Source organism: Camelus bactrianus, chromosome 14, assembly GCF_048773025.1.
Source record: "Camelus bactrianus isolate YW-2024 breed Bactrian camel chromosome 14, ASM4877302v1, whole genome shotgun sequence".
Lineage (NCBI taxonomy): Eukaryota > Metazoa > Chordata > Mammalia > Artiodactyla > Camelidae > Camelus > Camelus bactrianus.
The window spans coordinates 2,403,979-2,423,933 of NC_133552.1; the positions used below are offsets into that span (position 1 = coordinate 2,403,979).

General features: G+C 48.7%; 1 protein-coding gene across 2 annotated transcripts in view; it reads right to left on the reverse strand.

The window, feature by feature from the left end:
* The window catches only part of MIPEP (mitochondrial intermediate peptidase), an 83,631-nt gene that overhangs the window by 24,561 nt on the left and 39,115 nt on the right, over nt 1-19,955 (reverse strand). Inside the window, exons 11-13 of one of the 2 annotated variants that reach the window (XR_012511604.1) lie at nt 15,619-15,693; nt 12,677-12,796; nt 11,895-11,947 (exon numbers count right to left, since the gene is read on the reverse strand). Coding sequence is in view for 1 of the 2 variants with exons in the window: in XM_074377929.1 (XP_074234030.1) it covers nt 12,677-12,796; nt 15,619-15,693 (195 nt within the window). In the remaining variant the exon portion in view is untranslated. The remainder of the gene's footprint in view (nt 1-11,894; nt 11,948-12,676; nt 12,797-15,618; nt 15,694-19,955) is intronic. The other variant, XM_074377929.1, reaches the window with a different exon arrangement.

The window sequence follows — 19,955 nt, forward strand, 5'->3', positions numbered from 1 at the left end:
GCTTTTGCACCATCCCGTATGTTTTGATATGTTGTGCTTACAGTTTTGTTTCAATATTTTTAAAAATTTCCTTTTGGTTTCTTTGACTCATTGGTTTTTCAGGAGTATGTTGTTTAATTTCCACGTATTTGTGAATTTCCCAGGCTTCCTCCTGTTGTTGGTTTCTAGTTTCATGGCATTTTGGTCAGAAAAGATACCTGGTATGACTTCAGTCTTCTTAAATTTGCTAAGATTTGTTTTGTAACCTATCATGTGGCCAGTGCTGGAAAACGTCACACGTGCACTTGAGAAGAACACATTATTTTGCCGCAGTTCAAAGGAATGTTCTCTATGTATCTGTTAGGTTCATCTGATATAAAATATAGTTCAAGTCCACCGTTTTCCTGTTGATTTTCTGTCGGAACGATCGTTCTGTTGGTGAGAGTGGAGTACTGAATTCCCTCATTATCATATGGTTGTCTGTTTCTTCCTTCAGATGTGTTAGTATGCGCTTACCACACTGAGGTGCTCTGATGGTGGGGACGTGTATTTATGAGAGTTATATTTTCTTGATGACTGACTGCTTTATCATTATGTAGTAACCTTGTCTCTTGTTACCATTTTTGGCTTAAAGTTTCTTTTGTGTGGTTAAGCATAGCTACCCCCTGTTCTCCCGTTTTCCACTTGCATGGAGTATCTTTTCTCATCCCTTCACACTGAGCCTTTGTGTCCTTAAAGCTGAAGTGAGTCTTTCACAGCAGCATATTGTTGGGTCTTGTGTTTTTTTTTTATCCTCCAGACACTCCATGTCTTTTGATTGGAGCATTCAGTCCACTTACATTTAGAGTGGTTATTGATCAGCGGGGACTTTTTTAATTCTATCTTATTGTTTTTCTGGCTCATTTTTAGTTTCCTTTTGTTCTTTAATTACTGATTTCCTTTGTAATTTGATGGCTTTCTGTAGTAGTCGTGTGCTTTGATTCCATTCTCCTTATCTTTTGTGAGTCTGCTGTAGGTTCATGCTTTGTGATTACCCTGAGGTTTACATAAAACATGTTATAGATATAACTGTCTATTTTACACAGAAAACAATCTGACTTAGATCACAGAAAGTTCACCCTTTTACTCCTTACGTTTTTGATGTCACAATTTACATCTCTTTATATTGTGCATCAACAAATTATTGTAGCTAAGGCTGTTTTTAATACTTCTGTCTTTTAACCTTTATACTAGAGTTCAGTGGTTAACGGCACATTACAATATAAAGGGCTTCCTGAATCTGACTGTATGCTTGTCTTTACCAGTATTTTGTATATTTTCCTATGTTTCTGTTACTAATTAGCCTTGTTTCCTTTCAGCTTGAAGAATTCCTTTCAGGTTTAGTTGTGTAAGGCGGAGTCAGTGGTGATGACTCCCTTCAGCTTTCGTTTATAAGGGAAGTCTTTATCTCACCTTCATTTCTGAAGGACAACTTTGCTGGGTAACGTATTCTTAGTTGGCAGTTTCTTTCAGCACTTTGAACACATCATCCTAGTCTCTCCTGTCTGTAAGGTCTCTGTTGAGAAGTCCACTAAAAACTTTATGGGATTCCCTTGTATGAGAGACATCTTTTCTCTTGTTCCTTTAAAAATTCTTTATCTTGGTATCTTGGGGGGAAAAAAAAACTGTTTTGGACTGAAATTTTAAAGCGACCTGCCAGCTTCAGGGGCTTGGGAGTCCGATCTCTCCTCAGGTTTGGGATGTTCTCAGCCACTCTGTCTTTAAACAAACTGTCTCCCCCTTGCTCCCTCTCTCCTCTCCTCATGGACTCCAGTGATGCACGCATCACTTCTCTTGATGGTGTCCCATTAAGTCTGTAGGATTTCTTCATTTGATTTCATTCTTTGTACTTTTCGGTCCTCTGACTGGATAATTTCGATTGATCTGTCTTCCAGCTGATTCCTTCTTCTGCTTGGGCAAGCCTCCTGAAGCTCTCTACTGAGGTCTTCAGTTACGGGGCGGGGGCGCGTGATGAAGTAGAGAGGCTGCCTGCTCTTCCTGTGCGCTTGGTCTCAGGTTTTTATTAAGTGGACTCCAGGGCTCTCTGGAGCGGTTTTTGTTCATGGGTAGCTCTCTAATTGTTGGTCTTCGTTGGCGGACCACGACTGGGGTCTCCTAGGTCACCACTTTGGTGACTGCACTCTCAAAATTCCAGTCTTGATTCCTGAGATTTGCAGTAAGTTTTGAAATCCAAAATGGGAGTCCTCCCACCTCTTTCTTCTTTTTCAAGATTGTTTTGGCTACTCTGGGTCCCTTGCATTTCTGTTAAGAATTTTATAATCAGCTTGTCATTTCTACAAAAAAGGCAGCTGAGATTTCATCAGTGATTTATTGAATCTGCAGGTCAATCGGGCGGGGGGGGGGGCTATAACCACCTTAACCAAGAAGTCTTCCAGTCCATGAACACAGGACATACTTCCATTTATTTAGGTCTTCTTTTACTTCTTTCAGTGGTATTTTATGGTTTTACATTATATAAGTATTAAACTGTTTTGTTAAATTTATGCCTAAGTATTTTATTCTTTTTGGTGCTATTATAAAGTGAACTGTTTTCCTAATTTAGGGGTTGTTTATTGCTAGAGTGCAGACATATAACTGACTTTTGTTTTTGATCTTATATCCTGTAACCTTGCTGAATCTGTTTATTAACTCTAAATTTTTGTGGATTCCTTAGGATTTTCAATGTACAAGGTCACGTCATTCACAATAAGAGATATTTTTACTTCTTCCTTTCCAGTCTGCATGCCTTTTATTTCTTTTTCTTGCCTAATTGCTCTGGATAAAACCTATAATACAATATTAAGTGGTGATGGCAGACAGTGTTTAGAGAAGAGTCAGTCAGTCCTCAAATCCTGACAGTTTTACCTCAGTGTATTTCTTATATTTTTTCTCTTATATACGTGCTTACCATCCATGCCCAGGTTTAGAACCTCATCATTTCTTGCCTGGCTCGTAAGACCTTTAGGACAGGTTCTATGTGCATTTATTTTTGTAACCAAAAAAAAGTTGCCTTCATTAAACACAATCAAAGAAAGAAGCAGCATCAGCTCTGGTGATAAACATGCAATTGTAAACGTCAAAAACCAAAACTAAAACCAACCACACCAGAAACAGCAGGAAGAGGAGGGAGTAAAAACACGAAGGCGGTCTCCCAGCACAACAGTGCGCAGAAGCACAACCGAAGCCCGTGGAGGAGAGGCGGAGGAACCGGCTGGAGGGGCCTGGGCTCTGCCACGCGGCGCGCCTGCCGCTCCCAGCAGCCCTCCTGCATGAAGCAGCCGAAACGCTGGATACAAACACATTTTTAAAAAAGACTCTGTGAAAACACTACTGAGATAGGAGAGAATAATACATTATCAAAATGACCAGGTAGATTATTTTTACAAATAAAAACTGATTATTTTTAAGAGTATGGTAAGTTCACTACGTTTTTATATTTTTCACCTATTACTTGCATAGATCCTTCTCTCCCCGCCCTCAGTCTCTGTCCCCTCTCTCCAACGCCTGCTCCAGAGTGAAACACGAACTTTTCCCCTCAGCTTCCATCTGCTCATGTCACTACTCTGATCACAAACTTAAGACCTCTGAGGTCCCCTACTCCCTCCAGGATCACATAAAAGCCTCTGCGCAGATGTAACAGGAAGCATGCATCTGATTTTCCAGATCCTGACCTGACTTTCCACCACGAACAGCCGCCCCCACCTCCCGATTTCCCACCACCACCGACAGCCCACACCAAGCTCTCCCTACCATCAGGTAAGCGCAGGCTGCTGCCTTCTGCACCCACCTCCATCACGTGTCCCTCTCTCTCCTCCCACACGGGCTGGGGCGGAATCTGAGTTACAAGTGACCACGCCCAGATAAAATGCCACTTCTCACTCCCCAGGGCAGCCGTGAACAGAGCATCCCAGACTGCGTTACGTCATCTTCTACGCACGCACGTGCCCATCCTTCCTGAAAGATGGTGTCTGCCAACTGAACTGACACACGTGGCACGGGAGGAGAAATGGCGGTGCTGCGATTACGCGGGAGTGGTTTTCTTTCCGAATTGTTTAGTTGTAAAGCATCTCCACCTGAAAAGGGTTTACAGCTGACTTGGAAAAGAAAGGTGGAATAAGCAAAATAATGGGGCGACAGAAGCTCACATGGTGGTTTTTAGCCGTGGTGCCGTTTTCTACTAGTGGTTTGTGACGTCAGTGCAGTAGGTTGTGACAAGCACTTAAAAAACAAAACAGAAAACACGAGCACACCGCACACGCTGAGGGCTGAGGGGAGCGTCTAGTCTCCGCACTGTTGCTTCAGTTTTACACACACTCACACCCCTAAAGGCACATAAACAAATTTCTGTAAAAAGACCATAACATAATGCATTTTGTGCTATGGGTTTGGTCAAAATCCTTGGAAGTCAGTGAGTTAACAGTTCAAGGACACAGACCAGAAAATCAGCGCTATGGTAAATAAAGAGAGACACCAAGGACATAAGGACAAATGAAGAAGCTCGAGATGGTGATGAGCTGTGCTGGGCCCCGCCCGACGGGGAAGCAGAGGTGGGGGTCTCCCTGCAGCCGCCCACACTCAGCGCTTCAGTGGTTTAGCTAAAGCTTTGGTGACTTTCCTGTCACTCAGGAGTCCTGGTCACGAGCAAATGCCGGACGTGAAAGTCGTTCAGATGACCCTGGACGGCACCAGTGTCGTTGCCCGGACCGGACAGGGTACCAGGGTCACAGTGGGTATTATCCCTGAGGAAGTGGGGTAAGGATACGTGAAGACAACGTTTGCAACTTACGGCTAAACTATTTCAAATAAGAGGTCATGAAAATCGTCAGGGTGGGAGCGCTCTGTGGCCTCCTGGGACCAGCGGCCGCAGCTGTCCACCACAGCGAGGGTGCCTGCCCCTCCCTGACGCCGGGGGCGGCCAGCTGGCCGGCTCGCATCTCAGAGGCGCCCAGGCAGTCGCTCTACTTCAGGCCTGTGCCGGACAGTGTTAGCCCAAGTCTTTTTATGTACTTCTTTATTCCCTTTTATTTAAATTCCACACAAGACGGGTTCATATTGTAGAGGACGTCCTCAGCTTTAAGAGGGGAAACGAGTTAGAAATCGTGTTACGAGACACATGTCAGCTGTCATCTGACTTACAGAGCCCCCCACACTGCCCGCTTCCACTTAAAGGCCTGAGCAGAGTAAGAAGGGCTGTGTAGCCCGTGCTCTCGCTTAGGTGGGAAAAAGTTACTGCTGAAACTGTATAAATCACTTCAATTATTGTTTGATTTTTAGCTTTTAAGTGTCTGAGTTTTTCTAAATATCCTGAGAAAGTCTGGTTCACTTTTCACTCTCCATAAATCAGCAAGTATTTCAAAGCTTCCCTGAGACCTTGAGAAATACACACATGTGGACAGTGACTGCATCGTCACTCAGTCAGGGATCTGAAGACAGTGTGTGTGAAGAGAGCCACAGAGGGGCGCCCGCGTTCCTGCTAACCACGTGTGAACGACTCCAAGAGAAAATGCCCTCAGACACGAATAAGCTGCTCATGGAAAGCTGCCACAGGGCCACGAACCTGCTGTAACGGTGCTCAGGAAAGCGGCTGTGGGCGCATTTTTCCAGGGACTCGGGCCTGGAGAACGGCTGCCCTCCCGGAGCAGGGATCAGCCTCGCACACAGAGGTGCCCACCTGCTCTAATCGGTCCCTTTGCTGCGCCTGCTCTAACCCACCCTACGTGCAGGGGACGAAGGCATCTTTCCCACACACTGTTTTTATCACTTAAAGCCCCTCTTCTGATAATCATATGCGACACTGACCACAGTAACGGACAAGAACACCTCACATCTGGTCTGTGCTCACCGTGCCGGGCGCCGGGCTAAGTGCTTCCGAGGCGCACTCTTTCATTCCGTCCTCACAGCCGCCTGAGGGTCTGAGTCCAGGGCCCTGCACCACATCGTGCCAGCAGCATCCACCACGTGGAGGCCACCTCCCCCTGGGGAGGGGGCCCTCTGTCTCTCATGCTGGTAACCCCTACCTTGAACTCCAGCTTCGACAGCCTGTCCACACCTGACTTCCTCCCTCTGGCCTTCACAATATGAGTGCACGGCTCTTCATCCTGGAATGGGCTCTCCAACACACGTACTGTCTTTCTTTCCGATCACAGATCAAGCCAGAAATACTCCACTGAAACCGTGGACAAAACGAGGATGCGTAACTTCTCCATCATCGTTTATCATGATTGTGAGAGTTTGAGCCCCTGAACCAGTCAAGGACCTGAGGGACACAGACACACTGAAAAGGGGCAGCACAAAGTGAGAACACCGAACTGTCTATGTACCGATGGTAACCAGACAGAAATGGTGGGGAGGGGGTGACAGACCCACTCACAACAGCCCCCCAAAATCATAAAACAGGAATACGTTTAGCAAGATGTCTAAGGTGCGTGTCAGAGGAACACGGCACAGGAAGACGATGCAACAGAGCAGGGGCATCCCTGCTCCAAACAAAAAAACAACCGACCGTCAAAAAAACTCCACTAATGGCTGTCCAGCCCGGGCAGGAGGCCTGAAGTGAGTAGACACAGGTCTTCCATGTGAAACTCAGCCTCTCACAAAGGAGGCCTTTCCAAATCAGCAGGGAAAGTGGATTTTTCAAAAACCAATTAGAAAAAGTAAAAGCCAGTTAAGATTCCATAATGCTTTTGTTTGATGTTTACAACAGTAAATAGTTTGAACTCAATAAATATTACTGGTCACTGTGTGCTGATCAATGCATGCTACCCATTCAACTGTTTTACAGATTACCAATTTCTTTTATATGTTTTAAAAGTATTTATTTATTACAAGTTGATTGTTTAAAATATGCAAACAACCTCATCAGCCACCTAACAGCTGTCCATCTTAGACCTTCTGACTACTTGTTGTATCTGCTGGATATTTAGTTTGTATAGTTTTATTTGCTTCTATGTGTATGTTTTTGTGAAGCATTCACAGGGATTAAGTTAAAATAAAACCGAGAGACATCTTGAAAAAAAAATCTCATACCTTACACTGTGATAAACTTAAATCATCAAAGATGTAAAAGTTAAAAATAAAACCATAAAAGTACTAGAAGAAAATATGGACAGAAGTGTAAATACTCTCAGGCCAGCAAGCTCTTTTCAAGCGTGACAGGAAACAGCAAGAACAGCCTGACGGATTTAACTCAAAGCCACCACCACCATCCAGCAAACGAACAAAAACACAACATTCTGAAGGTTAGAAATTATACAAGTTGAAAGATAAATAACAAGATGGGGGATTTATTACAAAATGGATGAAAGATTAACATCCCTACAAAAATAAAAAGATGAACATGAGAAAATGACAAAAAATAATTTACCCCCTCGCCCCCATAAAGATGGAAACATACCACAAGGAAGACGTTGATCTTACTAGTAATAAAATAATTACAAGCAAAAATAAGTTACTGTATTTGTGGTCTATCAGGCTGGCAGAAATTAAAGTCAGATCAGGATTGTCAAGGGAAAGCGATCTGATTTAACTCTGCGGCGCGCTCTGGGAATCCACTGCCAGGGCCCCACCCTCAGGGGTGTGTTTCACGGACAGAGCATCGGGTGCACACGGGTGCACACGTCCACGGGGCTGCCTGCAGTCCTCCCAGGGTCTGAAGAGCGGGTTCAGAACCTCGAACCTGAGTGGGGCTGGGAGATCAGGCCTGGGGGGCAGGTCTCGGGGCAAGAGGACGGACAGCACACAGGGAACCCCTGCGGAAGGGGGGCCGCAGCCCCCTGCGGGCCGGCTCAGCACACTGTCTGCCCTGCGTGTGGCTGCCTCAGACAGAGAGACCCTCGGGAAACATTAGAGACAAAAGACAGTGGGGACCTAAGTTCTCAGCTTCCACACAGAACTGCGGGCATCCTGCCTCTGCACTACTGCCCGGAGTGTCAGGAACGAACACGCACACGCACACGCACACATGGGAGAACCACCCCCCACCCTGCAAACAGCGTGGAAACCCCGCAGCTCCCGCCCCTCTCGGCCGGCCCCCACGGGCTGCCCCCCAGCTCCAGCAGCGCCGTCTGCCCCGCGCTACCAGGGCCACACAACACTCTGGGATCCCACCTTCTGTCCTCTTCTCCCCACTGCTTTCTGAAATTCCGCTGTCAGCAAAGCACCTGTACTGTCATCTGTCTCTGACCACCCCCTTCACTGTTTGTTCTAACAGAAACCGGGGTCTCAGCTGAGAATCCTACCTCCACAGGTCCCCGGCCATCCCACAGGGCTGTCCCCTCCTCTGGCGCCGGCGCGGCTGGGGTCCCTCCTTCCCGAAGACCCTCAGTGCTGCTCTGTCTCCACTCCCACCGAGGCTGCCCTCTCCCGCACCCCCTCCGGCCCGTCCCCTTCGCTCTCCGGCATCAGTCTCTTCAGTCTTCAAAGAGCCCTCCCTCCGGCCTGTGTGTGTTATTTCTCACACACAAACTACAATGAGGGAGCGGCCCGTGCTCCCCGGCTCCAAGCACCTCCTGTTTTCTCCTGACACCCACGCACTGTCCTTTGCTCCCTCGGCTCCAAAGACTGTTCTCCCCTAGGTCACCAACGACACAGGAGTGCAGGTCCCATGACAGCTTCCGCGTGAGGCACAAGCAGGTGAAGCGCGGTGTTTCCCGGAGGGGGAGGCGCATCAGCTGAGAGGTCAGTCCCCTCTGTGGTCCTGGGAGTGATTGGGGGCGGGGACGGGCCAGAGGGGGAGGGAGACTGCACCTGCAGCCCTTCTGCGCTCACCGCTTCAGGCCCGGCTCGCACGCAGTCAAGTGCGAAGCCCACATCGCTCAGCTGACGCGCATCAGCTCCCCACAGGGCTGGTCGCCCGGGTCCCACACACGAGGTGACAACCGCTGGAACGAGGCCTCAGGGCCCCGACACCCGGCACCGAGCTCCACGCGTCCTGCCCACAATCACGGCGCACCGGATCGTGACTCACCCAGGAGTCGCCAGGGCGGAAGCCTCTGGAAATGTAAACAGCCTCAAATCTCAAAGACACACCTATATTGTTTAAAATGCAACGTTTACCTGGTGAAGAACGAATAGCCTGGGTTTTTATTTCATTATCTCTAGCCTATGTGAAATTGCAGACAGAAAAAGGAGGGGAAAAAAGGGCGCTGCACTCGTCATGAAAACCAGGGCAAAAATGACAGTCAGTGACGTGGCTCCAAGGGCTTTGCTATAAAAACAGCCGGGCAGTCATGTAATTTCCTCAGTTTTAAATCAGTGAAATCTCGGGCTGCAGCTGTCCCACAAACTGAAACCACATAAATTTTTAGAAAATGAGTCAATCATGAGATTAAAGTTTCAATTTATAACACTTCTGTGTTTGAGTTACAAAGTCATAAATAAATCCAGCATGACAGAGAAGGTAAATGTTTTCTCAGTTGTTTACGCAGCCCAAGAGGAAAGGAATTTAACATGCAATTAACCACTTAGGTTCTTCTGGATATGCACCATATGGTCTCGGTATTGGGGATAAAGACAAAAATAAATATTGTTTTGTTTAATTGAACATTTGCTTAGCAACAACAGATCCTCCAAACGGTGCCACCTGGGCATGCCTTTGCCTCCCAGGAGAGTGTTTTCATTTGTACAAGAGCCAGGGCACAAGAATAGGAGGAAACAGAGCTCCCCCAGGGGAACAACCTCCAGAGGAGAAATGGGGATTTTTACCAAATAACCTAAGCCGCATTCTCTGGAGAGAGAATGCTGCACTTCTAACCACTCTGGGGTCCAGCTGTACTGTTTAGCAGACAGTATTTTTTATACACGGAAAAAAGAGACCTTTGTGCCATTCTGTGAACCAACATCCAAGCAAGTGGGAGGCAGGGACAACCTAGGTCAAGAGCAGGCCTCGCATGTCCAGATCGAGACCCCCGTGAGGTCCCACTTCCTCTCACCAGGCTTGCTTTAAAAATAACTAATTGGAAAGAATCTGATCTCCTTTTAATCTGGAGGGTGGAAGTCACTCAACAGTCAGTACTTCCTATCTTGGAGTTTTATCAGTGAACCTAAAATTACAGTTTTTAAAATAAAATCGTCAAGCCCTCCTGCCACCGAAAGTCAGTAAGCCAAGACGCGATCTTACATGAACAACCGTCACGGGCTGTGGCATCGCCCGTGAAAAGCTCTGAAATATACATTTAAAACTAAAGATATAAAAACGTAATTCTTAATCTGCTTGAAGGCACAAATGCCAGGTATCTACCTGGATTTCTACCCACACTCGCATATATATTTTGAAGAAAGGAGTTCTTCAAAATGGACTGTTAAGTGAACAGGACAGAAAATAAACTCCAGCAGCAATAAACCAGGTCTTAACAGCCAAACATTGTGCGCAGCAACATCGTCTCATGGCAGGTGGCGGTGTCAGCGGCCTTCTCTGGAGACCACCGAGGAGCTGAAGTGAAGCCCGGCACAGGAGTGCTCCCCCCCACCCGCCGCCCGTCCCCGCGGCCAGGTCTGCCGGAAGGCTGGTCGGGGCGCGCACACAGGGCCAACAGCCCGGCTCGCCACTGGCTGCCTCCACCTCCCAACCGGTGAGTCAGAGGTCACTCTCCTCCGCGCACACAGTTGTGACAAGGCAGCATCAGCTGAAGAGTCTGTTCCAAGACTCGAGCAATTTCAGGCTGGGGAGCCCGCAAATGACATGTAAGCCATATGCTAAAGGCTTATTTATTATTCTGTTATCTGGGAACTCAGAACTCACAGCCACAGAGAGGTTCTACAAACAACGTTCCAAGCTGCCATACAGTCAGTGTAACCCCAAAATAGCAGCAGAGGGCAAAGCACTACACTGCTGTAGCAGGAGAAACAAAAAAAGTTGTTCCAGCTCGAAGCTCTTCCCCACCCACACTGGCTGACAGTGGGTGCCCGTGGCTCCAGCACCCCTCCCGGCTGTCCCCGGGATGTCCCCTCATCCCACCCAGCACGCTCTCCCGCTCGGCGCCGTCCCTGCCCAGAGCGCACAGCATCCTCTCTCCATGGGCGAGTGACGCCCCTGCCCCGTGCTCCGGCCCCGTGGGTCCAGTCACTCACAGGAGCCTGCGCATTCCATCATCACCTCAAACTGAACCCTCCTTTGCACCCCTTGCCCCATGAAGCAGCCACGCCTCCTGCATTCGTGTCTCACCAAGTGCACCCCTCCCGCACGGACAGCCCCTCAAGCCACAGGTGCCGCGCCCACTGATGCTCTGTGGCCGCCCCTCCCAGCTTATCGGACCCCTTTACTGCCTTCTGGTCATGCTCTAACTACATGGAGTTAAGTCACATGGATTTTAGTGCCAAGCAAAGAAGAACGTAAAATGAGTGCAGCACCTCGCAAGCACAAGAGCCCGTGAATCAGGCATCGCTCTGTCAACTGGGGGACGCTCCTAGAATCGAGGCACTGCTATCATGAGTGAGCACACCGATGAACAGGGAGGCCGCTCTGATCGTTACAGAGCTTCCCTCACACAGATGACCCACACACAGAGCAGCACCCAGCAGCGGGACGACACACACAGTCAGAGTGGGCAGCGTGACCAGCAGTCCACGCCCCAGACGACGACGCGTCTGAGACAATGGGAACTGCCGGGGTGGGGGGGGTCATGAGGAAGACAAAACTCCAGCTCTTCACTTGTCTGAGACGTGCCAGCCCCTCCCGCACACGCGTGACGGTCAGGGCCCCAAGGCCCAGCGGGCGGTTCTATCTGCTGATTAACTGGCGCTCTGTGCCCAGCACGGGCCGGAGCCCAGCACCACCACAAGTCAGACCATGCTTACTGGGCGCGCTGCGGCCTGCAGCGCACTTCCAAATCAGCTCCCCTCCCAGCGGACGGCCAGGCTGGAAAGAGATGAAGGCTGACCTTTTGGTGGCCACCACGCCTCCAGGAGAAGGTGAACCTGGAGAGGAACAGAGCTGAGAAACGGGGGGACGATGTCAGGCCCTCTCCCCAGCAGCCACCTGCAGCCATGCTGAGGCATCTCCATCCTGACCTGAGGTCCCGAAGGACGGAGACGCACTGTCGCCCTGTGGGAACCCCACCACAGTCTCCCCGGTCTCTGGGCCGTGAAAACACTCGACCTTGGGGCTGGGTCTGAATCCCAGCACCGTCGCTGATTGCCCCCCTGGCCACCAGCGAGACACACCATGGGGACCAGCCTCAACATGGGCCCCCAAAATGGGAAGCCATCCAGTTACAGGGCTGTTGTGAGAGAGATTTTCCAGCAAAGCCACTTGCTAGAGTCTGGCATCTAGTACTCAGCAAAGGGTCACAATGCACCAGCTCTCTGTCCAACAGGGCACTGGACACAGGGAGATGCCACACACGTCAAAACCCCTGAGCCAGCGAGGTCCTCACTCAGTGCTGACTGCCTCTGCAGTGGGGATGGTCTCAGGTCGCTATTCTTCTCTTTACAGAAGAATAACGCACAAAGAATGACGCCAATGGCCTTGTTTACACCCCCGCCCCCCACCGCTGGCAGGAGGGAAATAAGCACACGTGGACGGATGGCTGGGGGCGGTGAAGCACCAGGCACCCAGAGCATCTGCCCCACAGTCGCAGGAAGCCTCACGGGAGGGAGAGGACTTCAGGGTCACAACTGGACAGATTCAATGGCACACGCAGGGTCGGAACGCCAGGCTCACCGTGTTCGGGACGTACGGCAGGCCATAGAACTTCTCCTGGGTGTCCCTGAGGATGTCCGTGGTCGACCTCCTCAGGGGATGCTGCCCATGGTAGACCTGGTCCAGAGCGGCATAGAACACCTAGACGGATGACAGTACCTGCTGAGTCTGGTACCACTCACAGACATCACACGTGCACCAGGAGAAGAGTGTCACAGCGAGACACATTCACACACATGTGTACACAGTTTGAGATGTATTTTGTATCACATTTAAGACCATGTTAGTGATGAAAAGGAAAGCTCTCAAACTTTTCACGATTAAGGTTATTAAAGAATTTTGAACTTCCTCTATAAGGTACTCTTTATATACAGTATAGTGAGTTAAATTTGTGACCACAGAAACTACATGTATATGTATGTATCTGGATATATATATATATATATATATAGCTGGAAGTACAAAAAAATAAAGTCATAACTGGTGACCCCCTGGATCTGGTGAATTCTGTTTGGCTTCTTCCTGGAATCCTGATACACATCAAATGAGAAGTGACGTGGTCCAGTCCTAGCTTTGTGACCAAGGGGGCCGGGGGAGGCAGGGGCAGCAGCCCGGTGTCGGGGGAGCAGGGCTGTACAGGTGTCAGGTCTTGGGCCAGGCCAGAGTCAGATCCCCAGAGCTGGGGGCAGGCACCCGGCAGCGGCCACCGTGCAGGCAACCCTGGCTTTGGGAGGTGACCAGGAGAGAAGTGGACAGAGGCCATGGGAACATAATAAAGCACTAGAAAGAGTCTGAACATGAAATCTGCTGCTTAAAGTCCTACAACCTAACTTTTGCAGAGACAACCTCAAGTAAAGATAAAGCGCTTTGTCACTGCAACAGCTGGCTTGAATACTAATGCTGTCTGACTTTCACCTGAAGCGGGAAAAGTAGAAAATGTTTTACGGGAAAACTTCTGTCGTGTGGTTATGTTTCTGATATGTATCTTTCTGATTCAAAGATGGAATCTGTAGAGAATGTGCAGCTGTTGACTTGAGAGAAGTGAGGATTAGTCTGGATAAAAGAAAAAATTTAAATGACCTCTAACTTCTGGCTTCAACTAGATATGGAATTATGGTTCCAAATTATAAAGTCAAGTTTAAACCTTTCCGAGAAAAATACCAGCATTTCCTAAATATAAACACTGCTTTCTCTAACTGGTAATCTGAACACGTACAGAACACATCTGTGTCCGTACGAGACTCCCCAGGAACGACACACAAGGGCGATGCAGGAGCCCGAAGTACCCGCCCACATCCTGCCTACATTCCAAATGAATAAATTATTAGGAACTGAAATTTTTAAATTCTAACCTCAACTAGGGTGGGGTTTTTTTCGCCCCAAACTATAAACAAATCAGAATTCAGGCACTTCGTTCCTTCAGTTATGCCTTTCACAAGTGAAAGACATAAACCTAGAATGACCTTCTAAAAAAATTATCAAAACAGCAAAATAAGTTAAATGTGCATCTATTTCTTGCTGATTTGCTGATGAACCAAACAATTCTAAGCTTGAGCCTAGCTCCCCCCACCAACTCCCCAGGGGTCATGCCTGCCTGGGATCAGGAAACTTAGGGCCACAGAAGAACAGGGGCTGTTTTTAAAATAATGCACAGCAAAAAAAAAAAAAAAAAAAAAATACCCACAATTTTTAAAACACTGTTTATAGCCACTTAGAAATCTGAAACAATTCATTCTGTGCCCACCTGTCTGTACCCCCTGCACAGAGGACCACAGTGTGAAGGGACAGCACCCAGCAGCTCCTGCGGGAACTGCCTAGTCCCCCCCCTCCCTCCACCTTTCAGCCTCTCTTCGCCCCCCTTCCCTCCCTTCTCCTTATTCTTTTTGGAGGGTGGGAGGACTGGAAGGCCGGTTTTCCGTCTTAATAGAAAATCACTGGAGTAACTGACACGACACAGGCCCCTGCAAAGTGGGACAGCTTCCACTGCAGACAGCGGCAAATCGAGACACTTCTGCCAAGTAACGTGAACCTTCTCAAATAATTCAGAAATCCTTTTTCGGGGGGAGGGTCTAGCTCAGTGGTAGAGTGCATGCCTAGCATGCACAGGGTCCTGGGTTCAGTCCCCAGTGCCTCCACTAAAAATAATAAATAAACTTGATTACCTCCCCCACCAAAAAATAAAAAAAAGAAATCCTTTTTCAATTGTGTGAGACAGAGACACTGAAGAAAGTAAACTCATGGTTTTGTCTAAACCATGCATTTTTTTCCACTGAAACGTGTATTTCAAGGTACACAAAAACCAGAGCTCATTCATTACTTTCTAGAGGCTGAACTTTATAAAACTCTGAAGTGATTAAACAGTGGCTACACTTTTGAATGAGCAACTGGGTCGTTACAAAGCGACCAGTGCCTGAGGCGAAGGATGGGTGTCTGGGCTGTGTCCGTATCACTCTCTGGGCCTGGTGGCGAGGCAGAATTCCACAAATGGACTCAGAAATGACAAATAACCTAGACATCCGGCACCATGTGGCCCCGTCATCCAGACAGTTTACAAAATGTTCCTAGTCTTTATCTGGAAACCTGGAAATTGGCTTTTGAAAGTGACAGAAAACTAATGATGATTGTTTAAATTTCACATCTAATAAAAACACAAATTTATAAAAAGACATAATGTGAGTCAAAATATATAACTTGGTTGCTAAAATGTACGACTTAGAAGTCATGGAACTTTCCCAAGCTCTGACTTTCCCGACGGAAGACAGGAAATAACCCTGCGTGACACCTGCTCCCTGAGAAGAGCCAGAGGACTGAATGAGTCACGGTCAAGTTCTTTGAACTCAGATGAAAGACGTTTTAGAAGCATAATTGTTGGAATAAACGCACAGCACCGGCAAGAGTCTCACGGCGCGCACTCATGCTGAGTAAGCCCGCTGGGAGAGCTCAGAACAGAGGCGCGCACGCACCTGAAGCTGCAGATCGGCCGCGGCGCAGAGCTTTTTGGATTCGCAAAGACGAGACACCATGCTTCTGGGCAGCACCTTGAAAACAGAAGGACGCACGTGTGAGTAAACTGACCAGTCACTGCACTGTGTGCTTTTGAGGCTGGAAGGTAAAAAATAATAGAATTTCATTATGGTTGAGAGATAACTTTGAAATACTTTCATCGACAAGATAAAGGATGAATACATTCCATTTAATTTTAAAAAGTGCTTAATTGTCAAGTAGGAGTTTGTACATGAAAACACAGGCGTGTGGGGAACTAAGACACTGGCCTTCACCTTTAAAAATCTCATTACAACCTCAGGAAAGGTTAATGCTTTTTCTGCTCCTTTGTTACCAACGAAAGACGGGCAAGTGCTCCGCTGGCCTTGAAGAGCAGACCGTGACTGACGACAGGAGGCGGGAGCACGTCAAGGAGTGACTACAGGCCAGGGTGCGCCAGCACTGCCGCCGCACCACGTGCCCGCATGTGACCGCGACAGCGAACCGCGCCTTCCTTTCATTTCCAACCTGAAAGAGGCAGGGCTTGGACACTGAGCACAGCCACGTCCCCACACCACGAGGCTTCCTCCCCGAGACCAAGCAGGTCTGATCATACAACGCTGCGCGCTCTCTCAGAAGCAGCTGACAGTGTAGCTGCAGAGGCACTTCAGTCAGCCTCAGTCTACTTTAACATCGGTAATATTGGGGCCAACCGAAGACAGCTGCCATCCAACACAACTCCACTTATGATCTAAATTAAGCTGAAAGCCTGGCGAAAGAGAAACAAATCATGTCAGAGACCTATGGAAGGTCACTCTGCGCTACGCTCGTATAAACGGACCACCAGCGAGCGTCAGTGTGAGCTGTCTGCTGGGAGGGGAACCAGGCACTGTGTGTGTGCGTGCGCGGTGGCGGTGAGGGGGGGCCGACAGCAGACGCAGAGGGACGGGGTGGTGGGAGAAGTTTGAAAAGAGAAAATATTTCCCTTTTTTTAAATTAAAAAAAAATGAAAAATAAAATAGAACGATTTTCTGAAACCATCTATATCCCTTAACAAAGGCTAATTATTCTGACCAGGGTTTGAGAACATGAATGCAAACTTATTTCAAAATATTTACTGAATGAATTTTCTACTTCAGAGACTTTACCCCCTGGCCTGAGTTTCTTTTACCAAAACACCTGCAGTTTTGGTCTCTAGCAGCCCTCGGGGTCTGAAGGAGCCCTTGTTTGAAGTCAGCTGGCTTCTGGCTTCCCGAGGGGAAGGCGCCCCGCCGCACACAGCAGCCAACCCCAGGTCCTGCTGCCAGGAATGGGAAGGGGATGACCGTGAAATTACGCACGTAAGGAAATGCCCAGATGCCACAAAGAGGTGAAGCAACGCAGGAATTCAGACGCTGGCATTTTTTCAGTATCTGAAAGACACTCACCGTCTCAGTTAATGACGCCCCGTGTATGACTGTGGGGAGGGCACTGCTAGTTACAAGGTCCACTCCAGCCATAAAATGTAGACAGGAACCGGAGGGCACCCCCAGTGACAAACAGAAGGGTGGAACTATCGTTTCTGCCATTAGAACATAATGATGCCCAGAGCTAACTGCGGCGACCTAATTTGTCCTAACGTATTTTAAGAATTCAGTATGAGTGTTTCCACAATTATATTTGTTCTTTGTTCAGAAACAAAAATGCAGTGCTGATTTCTGAAGAACGGGGATGCGGTTCTGTGTGACTGAACACAACAGCACAGCCGGCCAGCAGCGAACGCCAAGACTCCATGCAGCCCCCAAAGACCCACCGAGGTCCCGGGCAGCAGGGGCGCCCCCACCCTTCGTCCCGCTGGACGCTGAGAGCCGTCGCCATCTCTAGCATCTGGTTAACATATTCATCCAAATCCACTGATGTATCTGTGGCTCAAATGTGAGTTTCTGGAGCCCCAACCAGACTCCGCGGGGCGGTCGGCTGACATGGTGTGATCTGGAAGCTTCTTGGAAATAACCTCCTCTCAGGCCGCTCCCTGCCCACTGGCGGTTTCTGTTGCTGCACATTTGCTTCCTGACCGCAGCAAGCCTCTCGTATCCCGCCTCCTCATTTGTAAAACAAGGATAAAAACACCGCTGCCAAAAACCACTACGAAGATTCAGTGAGGTGACAGTTGTTCAGTCAACTTGTTTAAAGTACGGGCTGATCTGAAGAAATGTCAGTCTCGGCTCGAGCACGTGTCTAGATGCCACTCCCGCTGTGTCCACACGGGCAGGTGTGTGACTGGGACGGCGGCCTCCTCCCCCGCCACGGAGTCCTGGCCTGGACCACAGGTCCCCCGGTGCCCCACAGCACAGCTAACCCTCCTGTGGGCCCAGCCTCGCGAGGAAGGAGGCCGTGTGTGCTATCTTCTCGGGATAAACAGAGCCATGGGGCTGGCTGACCGTGCACAGGAACAGAAATATTAAAATATTAATAGATTTTCTTCTATTCAGAAAGCACATTTTGGGTCAGATTTTTGAAATCCCGTCAAAAGTGCAAGTGTTTTAGTGAAGTTGGCATCACTGGAATTCTCTGAACGTTTCCCCGGGAGCTTAACTTGAAAGCAGGAAACGTCATCCGTGTGCCAGACGCCTCTCACCCGGCCACCTCGCCAGCCTGATGGAAACACTGTTACACGAGGAGTTTCAGCCTCCGATTCTGATGGAGCCAAGTCACTGTGATGAAGTATCTGGTTTATTTACGCCACTGCAGAAGTGCATTACGGTGGAAGAGTCAAGGCACTCTGGTACAGCCCGTTCCCCCACCCCTGGGAATCCCTGGGAAGGTGGTGGATCAAAAGACACCAGCTTACTGAGACGTGGTCATCCAAACCAGATGAGGCTTTGGAGGCAGGAAGCCAACAACGCCCCGAGCCACCCAGCCCCCAAGTCAGCAGCTTCCCCTCACCACCGGACCCAAGCAGCCGGGCCCTGCCCGGCACGTGTGCCCAGCGGGCAAGCAGCTGGGTTAAGCGAGTCTCAGGCCGCCGGCCTGGTCGCTGATCAGTCATCCGGGCAGCAGATCATCGACACAAGGAAAACGCCGCCCAGGCCCAGAGACAGAACCTCGGCTCTAAACCCACAGCAAGTAACATCGCACCTGACTTCCTTGACTTTTAGTGGTTTTCCAACAAGCTAAGATGATACAAGATGAGACCCTTCGGGAAAGCTGACAAGGTGTCCCAGGCGTGCCACAGTGCAGACACAGAAGTCACGTGGCTTTCAGAAAGCTTCACAGGGCTCAACCTTGAACCTTTCAAGGTGTGACAGAGATCTAGCTTCCATTCGCTAAAACAATTCCAGTCACGCCTTGTTTATACTTTGCACGTATTATTCAATTTGACTGACCAGAAATTTTGACAGACGTGTGGAGCTACTGGTTTTTAATTTCTAAGTGTCTGATTTGTATTTTCTATAGGAGAGCAGGAAGCCTCAGGCGAGCTCTGTGACTGAGGCAGGCCCCCTGCATTGGTGCTGGGGCCGGGGCGGACCTGGCTCTGCCCCGAGTGCAGCGGTCCTGTCTAGACACAACTGAGACGCATGAAAGCTGAAAATAGGAAAAGTTTCAAAACAACATCAACTTGCCAGAACGAAGCTCGTGCCGGCTGCACTGTAATTTTTACCTTCAATCCTTACTCATCCCTCCTGGAGAAAATGACAGAAAATTGATTACAAGCCTGTATGTCTCCTCGGAAATAGATCTTACGCAATTTTAGCCTCGGGCTGCCTGTCACAAATGAAGGCCACAAACTGAACCTCATAATGATGCAACGTAACGGCTCCAAAATGAGAGCGCCACCGCTGTCCTGAGAGCACCTACAGTGGAAACAGGCCTGCTCTTTTGTGAGACGTACTGTGTAAGCCGACTTCCTACGATACTGAGGGGTTTTTAACCAGGAAAAACTGGAAAAAGAAAACCCCCACGATGCTGTAACACGGACGTCCGCAACTCTGACGGGACCTGGAAGTTCTGACGTGAAACTAACGGACCCACCAACCCCGCTGTCACTGCGGTGACCTCTAGCAAACTGCTCAGCCTGTCTGAGCCTGTTTCTACAACTGTGGGTGACTATGTGCCAGCTTCACACATTGCTGGACAATTAAATCAGGAAAAACACACAGAACAATAAATGTTACTTTCTGCTACTTACTGTTTGATACATATTTTGTAGTGGCTAATGGAGGAGGGGCAGGGGTATGTAGACATCTCTACATTCCCCCTCGGTTTTGCTATGAACCTAAAACTGCTCTAAATAAAGTGTTAATAGTTTTAAAAAAACACAAAAGTAAAGGGAAAGAAT